At 47.1% G+C, this 16073-nt stretch overlaps 7 protein-coding genes across 7 annotated transcripts; 4 read left to right on the forward strand and 3 right to left on the reverse strand.

Annotated features, from left to right (window-relative positions):
* The first annotated feature begins 16 nt into the window (after positions 1-16).
* Positions 17-1852, forward strand: EDB82DRAFT_70654 (uncharacterized protein). The gene is made up of 2 exons (XM_025729724.2): positions 17-264; positions 326-1852. Exons 1-2 carry the CDS (start codon positions 169-171, stop codon positions 1622-1624), a joined length of 1395 nt encoding a protein of 464 aa, XP_025588920.1. The 5' UTR covers positions 17-168; the 3' UTR covers positions 1625-1852.
* Positions 1853-2909: 1057 nt separating this feature from the next.
* Positions 2910-4302, forward strand: EDB82DRAFT_489037 (flavoprotein-like protein). The gene is made up of 2 exons (XM_065608343.1): positions 2910-3292; positions 3487-4302. Exons 1-2 carry the CDS (start codon positions 3266-3268, stop codon positions 4072-4074), a joined length of 615 nt encoding a protein of 204 aa, XP_065465727.1. The 5' UTR covers positions 2910-3265; the 3' UTR covers positions 4075-4302.
* On the reverse strand, positions 4281-5492 carry EDB82DRAFT_489051 (uncharacterized protein). Its single transcript, XM_065608344.1, has 2 exons — positions 4973-5492; positions 4281-4920 (listed from the first exon to the last, which is right to left on the reverse strand). The coding sequence occupies exons 1-2, from the start codon at positions 5249-5251 to the stop codon at positions 4615-4617; spliced, it is 585 nt and encodes a 194-aa protein (XP_065465728.1). The 5' UTR covers positions 5252-5492; the 3' UTR covers positions 4281-4614.
* Positions 5493-5499: 7 nt separating this feature from the next.
* EDB82DRAFT_70709 (uncharacterized protein) lies at positions 5500-7071 on the reverse strand. The gene is made up of 2 exons (XM_025729720.2): positions 6771-7071; positions 5500-6715 (listed from the first exon to the last, which is right to left on the reverse strand). Exons 1-2 carry the CDS (start codon positions 6849-6851, stop codon positions 5846-5848), a joined length of 951 nt encoding a protein of 316 aa, XP_025588917.2. The 5' UTR covers positions 6852-7071; the 3' UTR covers positions 5500-5845.
* A 2505-nt stretch (positions 7072-9576) lies between these two features.
* EDB82DRAFT_70691 (uncharacterized protein) lies at positions 9577-10409 on the forward strand. The gene has a single exon (XM_025729719.2). The coding sequence runs from the start codon at positions 9704-9706 to the stop codon at positions 10388-10390; it is 687 nt and encodes a 228-aa protein (XP_025588916.2). The 5' UTR covers positions 9577-9703; the 3' UTR covers positions 10391-10409.
* A 968-nt stretch (positions 10410-11377) lies between these two features.
* EDB82DRAFT_551586 (uncharacterized protein) lies at positions 11378-12638 on the forward strand (the record flags this gene model as incomplete). The annotated part of the gene is made up of 4 exons (XM_065609576.1): positions 11378-11536; positions 11588-11805; positions 11861-12271; positions 12329-12638. 4 exons carry the CDS (start codon positions 11378-11380, stop codon positions 12636-12638), a joined length of 1098 nt encoding a protein of 365 aa, XP_065465729.1.
* A 792-nt stretch (positions 12639-13430) lies between these two features.
* Positions 13431-15611, reverse strand: EDB82DRAFT_489058 (WD40-repeat-containing domain protein). The gene is made up of 2 exons (XM_025729717.2): positions 15306-15611; positions 13431-15248 (listed from the first exon to the last, which is right to left on the reverse strand). The coding sequence occupies exon 2, from the start codon at positions 15116-15118 to the stop codon at positions 13523-13525; it is 1596 nt and encodes a 531-aa protein (XP_025588914.1). The 5' UTR covers positions 15119-15248; positions 15306-15611; the 3' UTR covers positions 13431-13522.
* Between the last annotated feature and the right edge of the window lie 462 nt (positions 15612-16073).

Genomic DNA, 16073 nt, shown 5'->3' on the forward strand with positions numbered 1-16073 from the left:
TGTCTGTACTCCCGTCTCGTATCAACCTACAGACTACGTCTCCAGCTCGGGCGTGCTTTCCCGTGGTCTCCGTTCCTTCCGCTTCTTCCAACCCCCTCTCATCTTTTAACCTAAAATTGCTGTTGCAAGACGCTTCTACCAGTGCTTGAAAGTACAGCTCGAATCAAAATGCACTTGAACGCTCCAATACCGCGTGGCCGGAAGCCTGGGGGCTTACTACAACGCCGGCAATCACCGGGAGCCGGTCAGAATATGGTATTCGTTGTAAGTTTGATCGAGCGACGCTGGCCCAACACATCTCTAACAGCTATTCCCCAATACATAGATTCTCGGTAGTCTCGCTGCTATAGTCTTGGCAGGGACCTTGATTATATGCATAAGAAAGTCCCGTGCAGACAAGAAGAAGAAGAAGCTCAAGGGCACACAAGAGACAAATAAGGGAGGTATTCTTAAGTGGCTGTATAGAAGGAAAGGACATTATTCACAGACACCAAGCGAAGACGGCGGGGAAAGCGCGAGGCAGTCACATCAGCTTGATTCCAATCCCCCGTCAACGAGTAACCGACAAAATCGCAACAGCACCCGCAATAACAACAATAATAACAACAACAACAACGGCAACAGCAGCAATAACGCCGGCGCGACCATCGATAGAAACACTTCGGTCCGCTCAGTGCTTACTTTGCCCGCATACCGACAGAGTGCTAACCACAATGAGCAAGTCTTGGGAAGAGAGGGCGAGCGAGATGGCGTTGACGTTATCATCGACTTGCCGACTGCAGAAGCAGAGGAGGAAGCAAGAAATGAAGAGATGGAGACAATGTACCAGATAAGATTGGCTAGAAGACAGGCCATTGCGGAGCGAGAGGAGCGAAGAGAACGTCGCAGAGAGGCACGGCTTCGAAACGACTATCGCGAGCTGGAAGCCATCAGAGCCGAAACCCGGGCTGCGAATGAGGACAACACCATTAGTGAACTGCGAACGACTGTGGATCACCTTAAAGACAACCGGCAGAGATCCGTATCAAGTGTGTCATACGCAGACGTGGGCGTTGCACGTCACGATGGAACGAGGATCAGAGCCAATAGTACAGAGAGCGAACGTGTTGGTTTACTATCTGATGCTGCGAGCATGCAATCAGGACACCAACGCGGGCGAAGCTTTAGTTCTGCCGCTAGCCACGACGACGATTTTTCGAGTCTTGCGCCAGCGCGCTCACGGGGAGCTTCTATCCGATCAGGCAGTGCAGATGGTAGAGCTGGCTCGAGCCCTGAACTGGTAGAAGCAGATCTTGGTGACGAAGCAATGCCTCCTCCAGATTACGAGGACATACCGCTTAACGACGACCGATCTTCAATTCACGGTCCCCCGCCCAACTATCCTGGTCCTGAGCAGTCTGCACCACAGGGAACGCAGCAAACTACAGAGCAAGATCTGGGATCGGATTGGCAAATGGCTGACGCACCAGCCACTAGCAGACACCACAGCAACAGTTCTCGCAACGGTGAAGGCAACAGCGAAGCTCCGCAACTACCAAGCTTAAGCATACCGCAATTGCCGGAAATCGTTATTGAACCCTCGAGCGCACACCCGCGAGACGGCGAACGGACACCACAGCGATGATATATATATGGAAGCCTTTCTTTTTATTTTATTTTAGCAGCGTCTTGTTTTATCCCTTTTTGAGCATGGAGTTTGGTATGGCTTGGATTTTGTTTACTACCAGTGACGTCTGGTTCGTCAGCCTTGATTGAGTTTAAGGTTCAGCGGCAGTACATGTCTCTTTATACTTTATGAATTGCGTTCATTGCACTGTGTTGTTTCTGTCAGTGGATGTCCAGTGCTGGCATGTGATGAGGAGCCACCGTGCGCCTTTGCAGCGATAGAAAGCTGCATTCTGACATGCGTTTGGGGTTATCATGTGACGATGATCTTGATAGTGTATTCTCATCCGGCCATTGCGAGTTAGTCGTAAGTCTCGAGATAGGTTTCAGAGCCGTATCAGCTTCAGAGCTGGCCTGGGTATGAGATTTGCACGAGAAGTCGTTCCATGATAACGAGAGGGTGGATAATCATGGTTAAGCGAAGCTCAGATAATACACAGTAAGCAGCTTAGTGCAACAGCTGTTGTTGGTTGCTTGTAAGATCCACAGGAACGGTGAATGATTTATGTAAACGTGTACTGATGTCGGTGAGAGATCTTGACTATCGGTAGGTACGAGTTTACCTAGGTACGATATAATGCGAGATGAGAGGAGAACGAAAGCGGACGATACGGATATATCGATCAGGTTAGGATGACGAATGCAGGAACCATCCACCTACTGTAAGCATTATGAGAGTTTATTTCACGTTGTCTAGGCAGCAAATATTGGATAAGTTGAGACATTGGCTTATCAAATCGTTAGCTAATAAGGTGAAATGGGACCGAACGAGAAGGAGGATTGTTGATTGTCAATAGCCGCGCGCGCAGTCGGAGTAAACCGAGTGGAAAACTGTCCCCGCAATGTTTTGTCAGGCTCGTGTAATAAAAGCTAAGCATCGTCTCCTAGGTAAGCACTTATCAGCCTTGACTCAGCAGAAAAAATGGTGGGTGGCCTGTATGCAACTTGTACCGTGGACGATGGAAGCGGGGCAGCGTCATGGAGCTTGGTTTCTCTTTTTTTGTTCCATTCGACAACGATTAAGTTTGACGAGGAGATTCATGTATCAATAGAATCGAATTGCTTTTGTACTTAATTAAAAGAAATAAAGCCAAAAATATATATATATATATGATATATCAATTGGAATTATAGCTTTTGTATTGTAACTAAAATAAGAATCGAGCTTATTTACCTAAGCGCATAAGGAAGACAATTCCTGTATCATGATTCAGTGACATGATACATCCTAAGCTTCACCTCCACTTTTTCCCACCTGCCACCCAAGCTCTCTCTTGCAGTTCGATCTGCTAATGTATGTATCTTTTCTCAATGGAGATTCCGGAACTGGCAATACGGTAGAGTTGCACCAATGATATCATGACCGACCGGTTCACTTCCTATTCAAACTAACACGTATACGTACCTACAGTGGATATCGAAGACGGTCCTCCATGTAGAAGCTTCCATCCCCAGGTCCGGGCCAAAAGCTCACAAGGTCCCCTCTAGCTATAAGACAAGCTCCCCTCGTCCCCCTTTTTCCCCCTCTGTTCCATCCTCATCAAACTACTTGTCTTTGCTTCTTTACTTTGATACCCCCAAGATACCCAAATCATTCACAATGGCTCCCAAGATCGCTATCGTCTACGTATGTTTACCCCTCCAACTTGTTGTTCCCAGCCCCGCCATCGTTGTCTATACATGATATACTCTGTTACTCATGTGAGACGTTGGACTTTGCCATACACTGCAGTGATATTTTTCATAAAGAATCTCTGTTGTGCTCTCTACTCAAATCACCATCAGTCATGATTATAGACCAGTCACTAACATCATCCCCAGTACTCCATGTACGGCCACATCAAGCAGTTGGCCGAGGCTGAGAAGGCCGGTATCGAGAAGGCTGGCGGTACTGCCGACCTCTTCCAGGTCCCCGAGACCCTCCCCGAGGACGTCCTCGCCAAGATGCATGCTCCTCCTAAGTCCACCGACGTTCCTACCCTCGACGACCCTTCCATCCTTGAGGGCTACGATGCCTTCCTCCTTGGTATCCCCACCCGTTACGGAAACTTCCCCGCCCAGTGGAAGGCTTTCTGGGACAAGACCGGCAAGCAGTGGGCTTCCGGTGGTTTCTGGGGCAAGATGGCCGGTATCTTCGTCTCCACCGCCTCCCAGGGTGGTGGTCAGGAGACCACTGCTCAGAACGCCATCTCTACCCTCACCCACCACGGCATCATCTACGTTCCCTTCGGTTACGCCAAGGCTTTCGGTACCCTGACTGACCTCTCCGAGGTTCGCGGTGGTAGCGCCTGGGGTGCCGGTACCTTCGCTGGTGGTGATGGTTCCCGTCAACCCTCGGCCAAGGAGCTCGAGCTTGCTCAGGTCCAGGGAGAGTACTTCTACCAGACCGTTGCCAAGTTCTCTGGTTGACTGCATGGCAGCAGCCAAGCCAAGGCTGCGCCACCGGTGTCCGAGAACACCAAGCCTGCTGAGGCTGAGAAAGATGTTGCACCAAAGACGGATAACAAGGGACCACAAGAGCTCAAGGAAGTCAAAGAGGGTCCCTGCGGCCTGCCCGCCAAGTGTGTTGTTCAATAGATGAATTCAACGATAATGCAATGCGATGCTTAGAATCAATACAAACATGTTAATCATTCATTTAAAACGTTGACTGTGATGCGCTGTTGCTGTGCCAAATCATACATGACTAGAGTTCGCGAGCTGATGCTGATCAATCCGACTACAAGATCATTCCCAAACCAAATCAGAGTAACTAAACTCGAACAACCCGTCCACTGTGTCCTTCGTCAAGATACAAAGCCTCTCTCCACAATCGATACTTTTCAGTTCACAACTGATACTTCGCTCTGGCAGAGTCGAAACCAGATTGGTGAGAAGAGTGTGCAAATACTTCGAAGTCGGTGGGGTCGTTGGCATTAACACATAGATACCACCTGGCGCAACCTGCTTCTAAAAAGCTTTAAGAACCTGGATCTGATACTCCAATGCATGGAAGCCATTATCGATAATAATTTCGAATTCTTCTTCCAACTTGTCTGCCTCGACATGATGATAAGAACTGCCTGGTGGTAGAACGCGAGCAGGAGTCATCGCCTCCCATATATAGACCAGGTTGTCGAAGGCTTCCGGATCAAAATGGCCCTGGGGACGTGCAACCAAATCTGTGCAAATCGAATTGCTCTCAATCGCATAATGTTCGCTCGTTTGGGGCAAATATTCTTGCCATGCTCTGTATAAATTTCTGTTTGTGGGGGTCTATTGTTACTTGTTAGCCAACAACATATGCGCATAGAAACGAAACAATTACCCGACGGCAGCCCACCCCGAGCTCAAGCACTCTAAGAGGGGAGTCTTGAAGGGGTTGAATGTACTGTTTGACCACTAATTCGTGGTTTCCGATGGTGGTTTCATCGACCCCATACTTGCGAGCAATACTTGCAAAGTTAGATGTGATGTTCAACGGAGCCATCGTGAAGCTTCTTCCTGTGGTTGCTATTGCGGGCGGTATTGTACGGTATGGTACTTCAGCGTGCAGGACCGGACGGTCATTGGTTGGCATTTGCTCGAAGCTGGAGACTGCGTACATGGCGATGACCAGCACCACCACTTTGATACATGCCTAGAGCAAGCTGTGGTACAATTGGCCAACATCCCTACGTAGTATCCGAGGCATGATGTTGATGGATTCTTGGAAGAGTTGGAAATAATGGCAAAGATATGGCACCGTTCGTGATGATGTGAGTGATGCGGTGATTGAATGTGATGTAGTGAAGCGATATGAAGTTATGGTGTGCTGGTGATTAAAGGTCCAAGTTTTTCGAAAGGGGGACGGGATATGGATAAGTGTGTATTAGGGGATACCTACCTCCTACTAAGGTAGGTACTATCCATGGCTTGATAAATTCCATTTCACATTTTTACTGGCAGGTACCTTGATAAGTTAGTAGCCAAGGCAGGCCATACAGGTAGGTACAGTATATCTACCAAGGTAGCCGCATCGAGCGTGGGCGGTTCTTTCCATGTCCACATCATGGGAATAACAGTTTGGCTTCTAAGTAGAGGAAAGATCAAGAGAGAGAACAAAACATATTTCCAGTAGTGCCACCCAACCATAGTACGGATGTTAAAAAACAACATCACAACATTAGCTCATATTTCCGTACAAACTCATCTCTAGACATTAATCTTTGCCCTCTATTTTTTGGAAAAGATTTGTTCTTGACCCCTGTGGGTTGTCCTGCAGTTCACCGTCGTAAACTTTTGCTCGCTCATCTCGGACAGGTCCTGCCATTTGAATTTCTCCTCGGTAAATCTCGATGACGTTTACCAGCGGTAGGATGAGAAGAAGCATGGAGAGAAGCTGCCCGAAGCTCCAATCAGTCTCGCCCTGATCTTTCAGCTCGATCGATGGGTTGCCAAATGCCTGGGACAGCAGAATAATTCGAATAGCGGCGCCAATGGCGATGGCTGTCATCAAGATCAACCCAGCAATCTGTATGGCCTTGTAGAATCGCTGCTGCTTGCTGTGTAGATACCAGGTAGCCAGGCCGAAGACGATGCAGTTTCCGGCAATAACGACGATTGTCCCAACATAAGACAGCCCAGCCATAGACGCAGCTCCTTGACCATCAACTTTCCAAACACATGAGACTGGCAGAGTCTTATCATCCAAGCCTTTCGAGACGCCCTCGAGAACAAAGACACCAGAGACACAAGACAGCGCCAGGTTGACGAACATGAGGAACTGTCGCATCCATCGAATCACCCAATCGCGGCGGTAATCTTGCTTAAGGGCTAGCAGTGTTGTGTTGTGGGTCGCCATGGAAAGAAGCGACAGCATCCATATGAGAAAGAAATGATACGGCACGAGACTGTTCATCTTGGCGAGCCCAACACTCTGGATACCAATTCCTTGCATAATCTGAGAGTCGCTGTAGCCGTTGAGTAGCTTCCGTCGGATGACAGACTCCTTGCCTCGCATCTCCGCGAAGATGACGCTACTCGATAAAATGACGGCAAGCAGCGCCGTAATCATGAAGGACAATAGAATCTGTTGAGTTCTGTTAGCTTCCTGCACCTCTCTGGTTTCTCAAGTTCAAACATACACCAGCACCTGCGACGCCCGCGTCGCTGGCTATGGGAGCGGTCGCGTTTCGATCGCAGTTGGCCTCTTCAAACAACGCCATGATGAAAACAAAAACAGATTTAATGAACGTCTGGTATATGCAGAGAATGGACGGAAGGCATCACCAAAAGGCAGAAGAAGTCAAATCAAGGGTTCAAAGAATGACTGGGACACAAAGGAATTAGTATTATGACGTTTAAGCGCGGAACCCCTGGTCGTGGTGGTTCCTGAAACAGGGTCTTTGTCGGGATCTACGGGTGAGATTGCGGAGTCACTGGATGGCATTCCAAGTTGGCATTGAGGCTATGTTGAAGACGTTTGGGCCAAATCCTGCCAGCGCATAATCAGACGCACCTTCTTCGTGTGTGGCATGGCATGGGCATTGCTAATGATGCTTGATTGCCACAAAGAGCAGTGTCCAGCCGTTTCGCATAGGCAGGCTTTGCTTCAGTCATCACTATCCAGCAAACATGGGAGACTTATCATACAGTCCCCAACGTGATGGCCTTTAGCAATTACTTTTCACCTCAAATACACAATTGTCCATCCCAGATCAAACTACCAGTGAAACACACGATTTTGCTAATTTTCTCAGATCGATTGACATGTCCAATCTCCTTGGCCCCGCATGGAGTAGATTTGGTTCATCAAAGTGGCACTAGGAGATGAAACAATTGACGATCAGCATCAATTCTGTTCTACTAGCTAAAGCCAAATAAGCATCTTCTGTATATGGCTGTTTAGGGATACCACAATTCCTTACTTAGCCAGTGGATAGCAGAAACGTTGGCCTCCTGAGTCTTAGGGTACAAAAATAATTAGTCTAAAGACCATAGTCTAAGGAGCATAAGCTAACCTACTGATTTCGTTTTTTATGCTCCTCGCGACCAATTTCTACGATACCCTGATGCTCACCCATTCTCATCAAATCGGCATGGACGGCATCAAGCATTTTCTACGATGTCGATGGCTAAAAAAAAATATGATGGCCATTTTTGCTTGACTATGAACGGTTTTGAATCAGCCCATTTGTATTTATACTCACCAGACGTGCCCACGAGGCCCGGCTTTAACCATCAGATACACCTGTCACATCAGTCAGCGGAAAGAGGACCAACGGAGTTGACCTTTATGCGTTTCAAATCGGGACACCATTCAGCACCAGGCGCTGATCAAGAAAGCAACTGAACTACAACGCCTTGACAATCTGTTAACAATCTGTTGGCAACGTATGGAATTTGATTCCGACAAGCAGGCCCTAAAAGGACAGCTTTCCGAACATGCCTTGCCCTTTCGTACATGCTATTTGCTCACAGGCGAGCGCAGCGGCACAGGTGCGCTTGTAAGGGGAAGGACGGGATGCTTGGTTGTTTTCAGTCTCTGGTATCCTGGGAGAAAGTACCCAGATTCTTGAAAAGACGTTGACTTTAACCTGCTTACATCTTATCTCGAAATACCATTTGCGATAGTTGAGGCACGGAGTGGCGCGAAAAGAGATGACGATCTTGCAAGAATTCTCTCATGCGAAGCAACACAAAAATGCGAAGCAACACGCCTGCTTTGTGGTCCAACCCAGTCAAAGTGCGAGATAGTGAATGGCGCACACTGAAAGTCCTCCTTCGTATGGGCTTCGTACCCACATTATTGGGCAGAGAGAGAACAACTTGTCGTATGCCAAGGCCGTTGTTTTCACTTCTCTTCAACATGAGTTGAGAGGTAGCTCGGGCCAGAGTGAGTTGTGGCTGGCATAAAGTGATCTATCAAACAAGCAAAGTCGATGCTTGATCCCAGTATGCAGCACAGATTCGACAGTCGGATTTGCGGTGCGAAGGCAATGATCTGCGGGTTTTTGGGTTGTCATCATGGCAAGCGACCGAAGGATTGCAAGGCGAGACTCCCAAAATTGCGACTTGCAGGGAAGAGTGTGATTCTCACCGTGTGTTTGACGCACCCGCAGGCGAACAATGCTTCAATGGTACTAGCTTGGACCCGACAGTTTGGTATCGTGGTGATAGTGCTGCAATGCCCACATGAGCCTTCCATTCACATGACAGAGAGGCTCAGACGGGGACACTTTCCGCTGCAGCTATGTGGGCAGTTGCCATTCAAAGACTTGGACAGGATTCGGCTGCCCACCCAACCCAATCGTTTTCTCATCTCGTCGCCCCGGCCCTCGTTTGTTGTTTGGCTTCGCTTGTCGCCTCGCCTATTCTTCTTTGATCAGGGTTAAACTGATTTCTGCAACACGACTGAATCGCCTTGTTAGAAAATCACATATAGAGGTGTCGACTGGGTTCATTCGGCCAGACAACAGCGAGGTTGGGTGGGATATGGTTTGCAATATGTTGGACCACGCGCATCATGCACTTTTTTCTGCAGTCGATCGAAGAGAAGCATGCCTAGTTTCCTTGCAGAAAGTGGCTTGCTTCAGCTCACGCATTTGAGACAAGCAAACACAAAGGCGGATCCGACATCTCAGTCCATGTGGAAACAGTTTAGCTGGGGTAGTTTGATCTTCCTTCCAACACTGATCGACGGCCAACGGTGTTGGGAGGTAATAGTCATGGAAGCGAAGAGAAAGATCACTTGTGTCCAACGGACGGACGGACGGACGGACTGCCTTGCCTGTTCCAGCCTTGAAGGAACCAACAGCTACTAGTTGAAATGATACTCGCTAGGTCAAGGGTACACTAGATCATCCTTGCCCCTCAACTTATGTCGGCCGTGTGCGGGTGTTGTAGTAATTTGTTTGCTCTTGGAGGCATGCATGCTTAGACTGGTATAAGAACGGAAGGATGCCATACACTCATTTGCCCCTTCTCTGTTCTTGGCTGGTCACTTATACAAACCGCATCGCTTCACAGAAGGTCATCGAGATTATCCGCACTCCCATCAACAATCATTTCATCCACCATGCTTTTAATGCCTAGGCATCATGCTGGCCTAATTGGCCCAGCATTTGGTCTTGAAATGGACCGTCTCTCGTATCAAACTCGAGAATGCTCCACGAGTCGACCAATCTGGCAACTTAGGCCTCCGCCTGTCGCCAGCGTTTCAATAATAGAGCGTCTTCCCACAGAAGCTAGGGATATCATCTTATCACATTTGGACTATCAGTCTCTGATCTTCCTTTCTATGGTGAATCGACACTTTCATCGTTCAGTAATTCCTCAGCAAGTAGCAAGTCCGCTGGACAAGTTTTCATTCATTATGAGAGCGGCGAAGGACTTCCCGCAGCATCGGCCTAGCGAGAAAAGAAATAAACACCAACCAGGAAACTCCGAATGTTACTATTGCTTCCGTGTCAAAGCTCCGGAACACTTCGACGTTCTTCAAGCCACAATAGCATATTTCGACCCACAAGGCCGAGTCGTATCGGGTCGGTTTCCCAGGCCCGAGGACAAGCCTGCGGAGCTGCGTCGATTCTGTATCGAATGCGGGATCAGGACAGGGCTTCATCAACCTTCTGATTGTCTTGAAACAAAGACAGGCCAAAACCTCTGGGTCTGTAGTTGTCCAAGAGTGTGGCAGAAACTCGAGTGCTTGCGTTGCCCCGACTGTTCTTCCACATGTCCGTTGCGACCAAAGAAGAAGTGGTAGTGACTTGGCCAGCTAGTTGTTGTCTGTGCATTATTGCATTAGGGCATCTGGACGATGTATACACTTGGAAGACACGGGTATGCATGTCTATGGAGACTCCAACCATGAACCGGACGAATCCGGCGGCTTGTTGAAGAAACATGGGTGCCAGTTTGGCCAGGGATAGAGGAGTATAATGATATCTGTATTGGAACCATTGAAATGGGTTAATTATTGAGGTGCTAGTTGACAAATTTGATTCAATCTACTTTCTCATACAGAATTGTATGGGAACCTAACGTTATATGTAGATATAACATTACGAAGATATAAAGAGTAATTCGGAACATTCCCACGTTATAAACTAGTGCAGTCCTGTAATCTCAATGAGTATAATATTGACAATTGTATGCTCACTTCCATCCGGCTGTTTGGCAATCAATATCATCTTTTTCTTTAACTATATACTATCATTCAAGAGGTTGGTCACATCGGGAGTGGAAGCCATATTATTACCTCAGCTTGCGCATCCTTATATATGAATCATATCGCTCAAGCCTCACTCTTCTCCTTTACAGTTAGTGTTAAGGCGAGCCGATGAAAACCATTATGTAGAGTATAGCGAAAGACCAAAAGTTTCGCCAGTAAGGATAGTCAGGGGGGTTAGGTTTGGCGTGCTTTGTTAATTGCTTTATAACTATTTGTTAGATAGTAGCACTTGTCAGAATCGACATTCCAGATTATGAAGCACAATATTATATATAGGCCGCTGTTGTCAATCTAATCTCAACTATCGGACAGTCGCTTAACGCGATCGTGAATCACAGTCACCATCAAGAGTACTATAAAGGTTGATCAAGACTCTGCCTCCAGGCAATAATTCCTTTTCCTTTCTGCACCGCTATCCATCCAAGCATCTCTTACAATCATCCCTTGCAGTCATCTCATGAAGCTTTCGGGTATCTCTTAGTGTCTTTATCGTCCCTTAACGTCTCAGAGCTGATCAAGATGGACGAAAGAGATGGACCTTCTCCTGAAGAGACGGTTCTTACTCCGGTCTCAGCGACCGTGGCAATCAACAATATTCCGCCTCTTGATCTCCTACTAGATGCGCAGTCGAAAGAGGACTGCAATCACATTATTGCTGATGGTAATCAGGAGACGAAGGTGCAAACTCCATTCTAATCAACTCCAACGGCAATTAACCAACTCTCACAGTCCTCTAACAATCAACAAAAGCTAGAAGTTGCAACTGAGATTGCCTTAAACGAAGTCACAAATACCCGACAAAGTGAATTGCTGGAATATCAACTTTCTGCTTCACTCGATACAGTTGTGGTTGAATATGGTGGGACTTCGGGATCTGACCTTGACTCTACTTCCGATCTGGAGTTCTCGTCCGACGATGAGGACTGTGAGCACAAGACAACCGAGGAGTAAGATTACTTCTTATTAGCATGGGAATAGAGAAGGCTAACTTGTCTTCCTCAGTTTTATTCCCAAAGTCACAAACTGCCGCATCTCCTTTAGCAAGAATGGTATTGATACTTGCGACCTTAGAGCTGGCGACATGGATACTACTGATGCCCATCAGTCCAGTCACACGAAAATAGCTTCGCTACCCCTAAAACCCACCGAAACAACTTTTATCATCTTTGAGAACGAGTACTTCCAAGTCAAACGATCGCCACTTGCAGGCTGGGGAGCTTTTGCAGTTCGAGAGCTCAAGGAGGGAGATCAGATCCTCGTGGAAAAGCCACTCTTCACAGCTACTAACCTTACACTTTTTGACGGATTCGCCAGCTTGACCAAACCGCTGCGTGATGTTGCTTACAGTCTCCACGCCAACAGTAACTTCAAAGAAGGTCATCCGGTGGAATTACTGATCTGGAAGACGAATGCGTGAGTTGAGTAATGAGTATTGAGTGCGGGTTACACACATGCTAATCCAACTACTAGCTTCTCAACCCCCAACCCCATGTCAGGCAACTACGACGACGCAGGTCTGTTCCCGATTGCATCTCGATTTAATCACGCCTGTGAGCCGATTAACAGCGTCAGATGGCATTACAGCTACATCGACGACATTCTTGAGATGACAGTCCAAGCCGAAAGTGTCCAAGTTGGCCAGGAACTTACCATTTCATACGATGCACTGAGTCCAGTGGCACTGTATGACCGGTATGGTTTCCAGTGTAGTTGCGGCGGATGTTCAGGAGTCTCGGACCAGGAATTGGTAGAGAGGGAGGAGTATCAGTGGTATATCTAAGTGCTCAACCTGCTTTTTGTATTACGGGGGAGTTACTGCTTTGGGCAGTCTTGATACGCTGGCTTGAATTACAAATTGCCTTTCTATTTAGGCCTATGATAACTACGGCCTAAGATGTGCTTTAGCTCCCATGAAGTAACGTTTGCTGATGTTTAACACTTAGAGAAAGCCATATCGCTTTTGACTTCTATAAGATGCTACTGGCCCTTTCTTGACTTGGTCTTATAATTGCTGGTATTACTTGGTATTCCCTTGAACTATTAACTACTACTGTGAAATAAGAAAAAATTACAGACAGTCTTATAATATTGGGACTACTTCAGTTTTCAGACAACTCCTGTTGACATCACTCCCATCGTGGGACTGTTTAACTGCTTTACGGTTTTACATTGCATGTATTACATTAGGATTAAGCGACTTTATCTGTTAAACTCTAAATAAAAACGGTATATTTTACGATAGCAAAGTATTTAAATATGTCGTTTATAGTGAGCGTAATGATACCTGCTATACTGGGCTCTCGATATAAGCTTTGAAGCTATCGTTAAGAAGACTTCTGGGCCAGAGATTGGATTATAAAACGAAACAAAGAAAAAGTGAGAGGCTGGCAAGTAGGCATCCTAGAAACCTAAACGAATAAAGCAAGGGTTTATAGGATAATATAAGGATATACTGCAAGATTAACTAAATTCTCATAAGGGGTTAATCATAGATTAGTATCAGAAGGTATGCACTATCGTTAAAATGAGCATTATAGCGACTATTATATATATAAAAGAAAGAAACAGGTATCATTTTAGCAGATTATATTAATCTTCATCTAATGTCTGTCCTAAACGCCGTGCCATGCAACCAACATCCATTAATTCTAATCCTGACAGCCTCTAATCCCAGTATCGAATCTCGCCATCCATGCCCGCTGTAACTACCTTGCTCGTCTCTTGAGGATGCCACTTGACGCTGGTGATGGCCTGGTTGCCAGCCTTGAGCTTGTGATACATCTTGCATGTCTTCCAGTCCCAGAAGCATACGTAACCACCAGAGTCACCTGAAGCAAGGAACTGCCCGTCAGGACTGCAGTCCAGGTCGATACCCAGACCGGCGTTGTTATGGCCGCGGTAGCTCTTCTTTCTGTTTTGACGGAACTTGTCGTTTGCACCATAGACCAAGATCTGGTTGTCAGAGCTTTGGTATGCGACATATTTGCCACTTGGGTGAGGAGCCGCGCGGGTCATGGGATACATATCTGGCTCAGCAATGTACTTGATTGGGACGGGAATGCCGTAATCCCAGGCTCGGAGAGACTTGTCATCCGAAGTTGTCATGAAGCGTCGGTTGTCATCGACAAAGGTAATGGTGTTGATAGCCGCCAAGTGATGATCATACTCTTGCACAACTTCCTTGGTTCGGATATCGAACTGGACAATCTTCTTGTCCGACATACCAGCCAGAAACTCGTTGGCGTGTTCGGGGCCAGGGTTGAACTTGATAACGTGGGGGGTCTTGCCAGTTGTGAACTTGTTGACACATACACCTGTCTCTGTATCCCAAAGCTTGATCATGCGATCATATGATGAAGATAAGAATTGAGTGCCTGATGTGTTGAAGCAAATATCCGACAAAGCCTTTGAATGGCCGTGATAGGTTCGTAGTAGTTCCCGGTCGTGGTACACATCGAATATCTTGACGGTGGTATCGGCGCTGGCTGATAGAAGCAAATGTCCTGAAGTAGGGAAGAACTGTAGCGCAGTAACCGCCTTGGTGTGGTTCTTCCAAGAATGGATTTGCTTCTTTGGGATGTAATTGGTAACGCTTCCCACTTCCTTTCGAAGGTCGATATCCAGGTCCTGAGGAACATGCATATAAGTTCTGCCTTGGTAGTCGGTTTCGGCAGACCCGTGAAACTCGGTTCTCTCGTCTCCCATCTTTTCCGCCTCTTTTCGTTGTTCTAGCGCCTTGGTTGGTGCCTTGACAACTGTGCCACTCTCCACGACCTCTTCCTCCTCTTCCACAATCTCATATTCTTCATCGCTCGCCAGTTCCTCATCCTCTGCCACGATCTCGTACTCGGGCTTCTTGTATCGCGCCCAGGGTCCAACGTAGGAGCCGGGACCTTCTGCAATGATTGCGCTGCCCTTATCTTCACGTCCAGCTCGTATTCTCGCCGCTTCCGCTTTCAGTTCTGCGTTTGTCTGATACTGTCGCTCGGGTCCTCCTTGCCCTCCTTGTCGCTCGATAGCACGGTGTTTGCTTCGGAATGTGTGTTCGCTCAAGAAGGTCTCCTCTGCATGTCCGGTTGGGACGCTCTTGCGCTTCAAAGTATTGCTCTCGTCCTTGAACGGATTCAGGGGGCCGGCCTTGGGACGCGACAGGTCTTCGGCTGTAAAAGGCACCACAGCGTGATCGGGTTCAGCTTGCTCCCGAACAATGAGCGCATCCTGAGGCGCCATATTTGGCGGATACTCCCCAAAATCCGCCATGATGGATTTAGTGAAGAAAACGCGAGACCTGAGCCAAGGATAGAAGATCAATAGGGAGAAGCCGGGCAAGTTGACTGACAGCTTGTTGTCTTGCTACTTCTTAGGTTGTGCTGAAGGAAGAAGAAGCGGGCTGCTGATCAGGTATTGCTTTTATATTATTTAAGAATAAGGTTGCTTTAAGCCTTACTGTTTAAAACCGAAAGCTTCAGAGCGAGGGGGAAAGTCGGTATTAGGCTTCAGAAATCGTGTAGAACCATCAAATAGAAGATCAATGGCCTTGGAACGGATCTAGGATCACAACGAAGTGATTAAATAGACGAGTTCTTTTCCCGCGACTCACTTGGTAAGGCGGTAGAGAGGTATGGGTGATAATTGTGATAGATGCGCGCAATGTGTAGCTAATAAACTTCATTGAAGCGCGACAGCTTTAGAACTGAATTCCAAATATTAAAGATCACGTGATCATGATCGCATACCTAGCGCATGAGCGAGCGGCTTCGCAGGTTACCAAAGTTTGAAAGCGGGATTAGAGGAAATTTATATACAATATCTAACAAACATTTATTTATACTTTAAAACGGTATACAAGTCATTTCAGACTCTTATCCTTTCATTTGATAATGGCTGCCGAAACATGATGGTATGTAAAATCCACAAGCTGTTCCAAAGCATAAGAACTGACTATTTTTATTCGGTCATTAATCAATTATCTCACTGGCTATACGCTGAAGGAGGACGGATAAGACCACCGAATCGGGTGATGCCTCAGTCTCCAACAAAATATGCCATGCACCGCCTTCGCCAAGTAATAAACCAGAGCGCCAGCTGGCATGATACCAGGATATATACGCCAAGCCCGTCTCTTTATAAAAAAAAACCGTCACCATTCTATACCATACCATCTTCCACTCGTTATGTGCTGCCGTGGCAGATTCATATCTTCTCGTCGCGTGAC

Source organism: Fusarium venenatum (assembly GCF_020744135.1).
Source record: "Fusarium venenatum strain MPI-CAGE-CH-0201 chromosome Unknown EDB82scaffold_1, whole genome shotgun sequence".
NCBI classification, from domain to species: Eukaryota; Fungi; Ascomycota; class Sordariomycetes; order Hypocreales; family Nectriaceae; genus Fusarium; species Fusarium venenatum.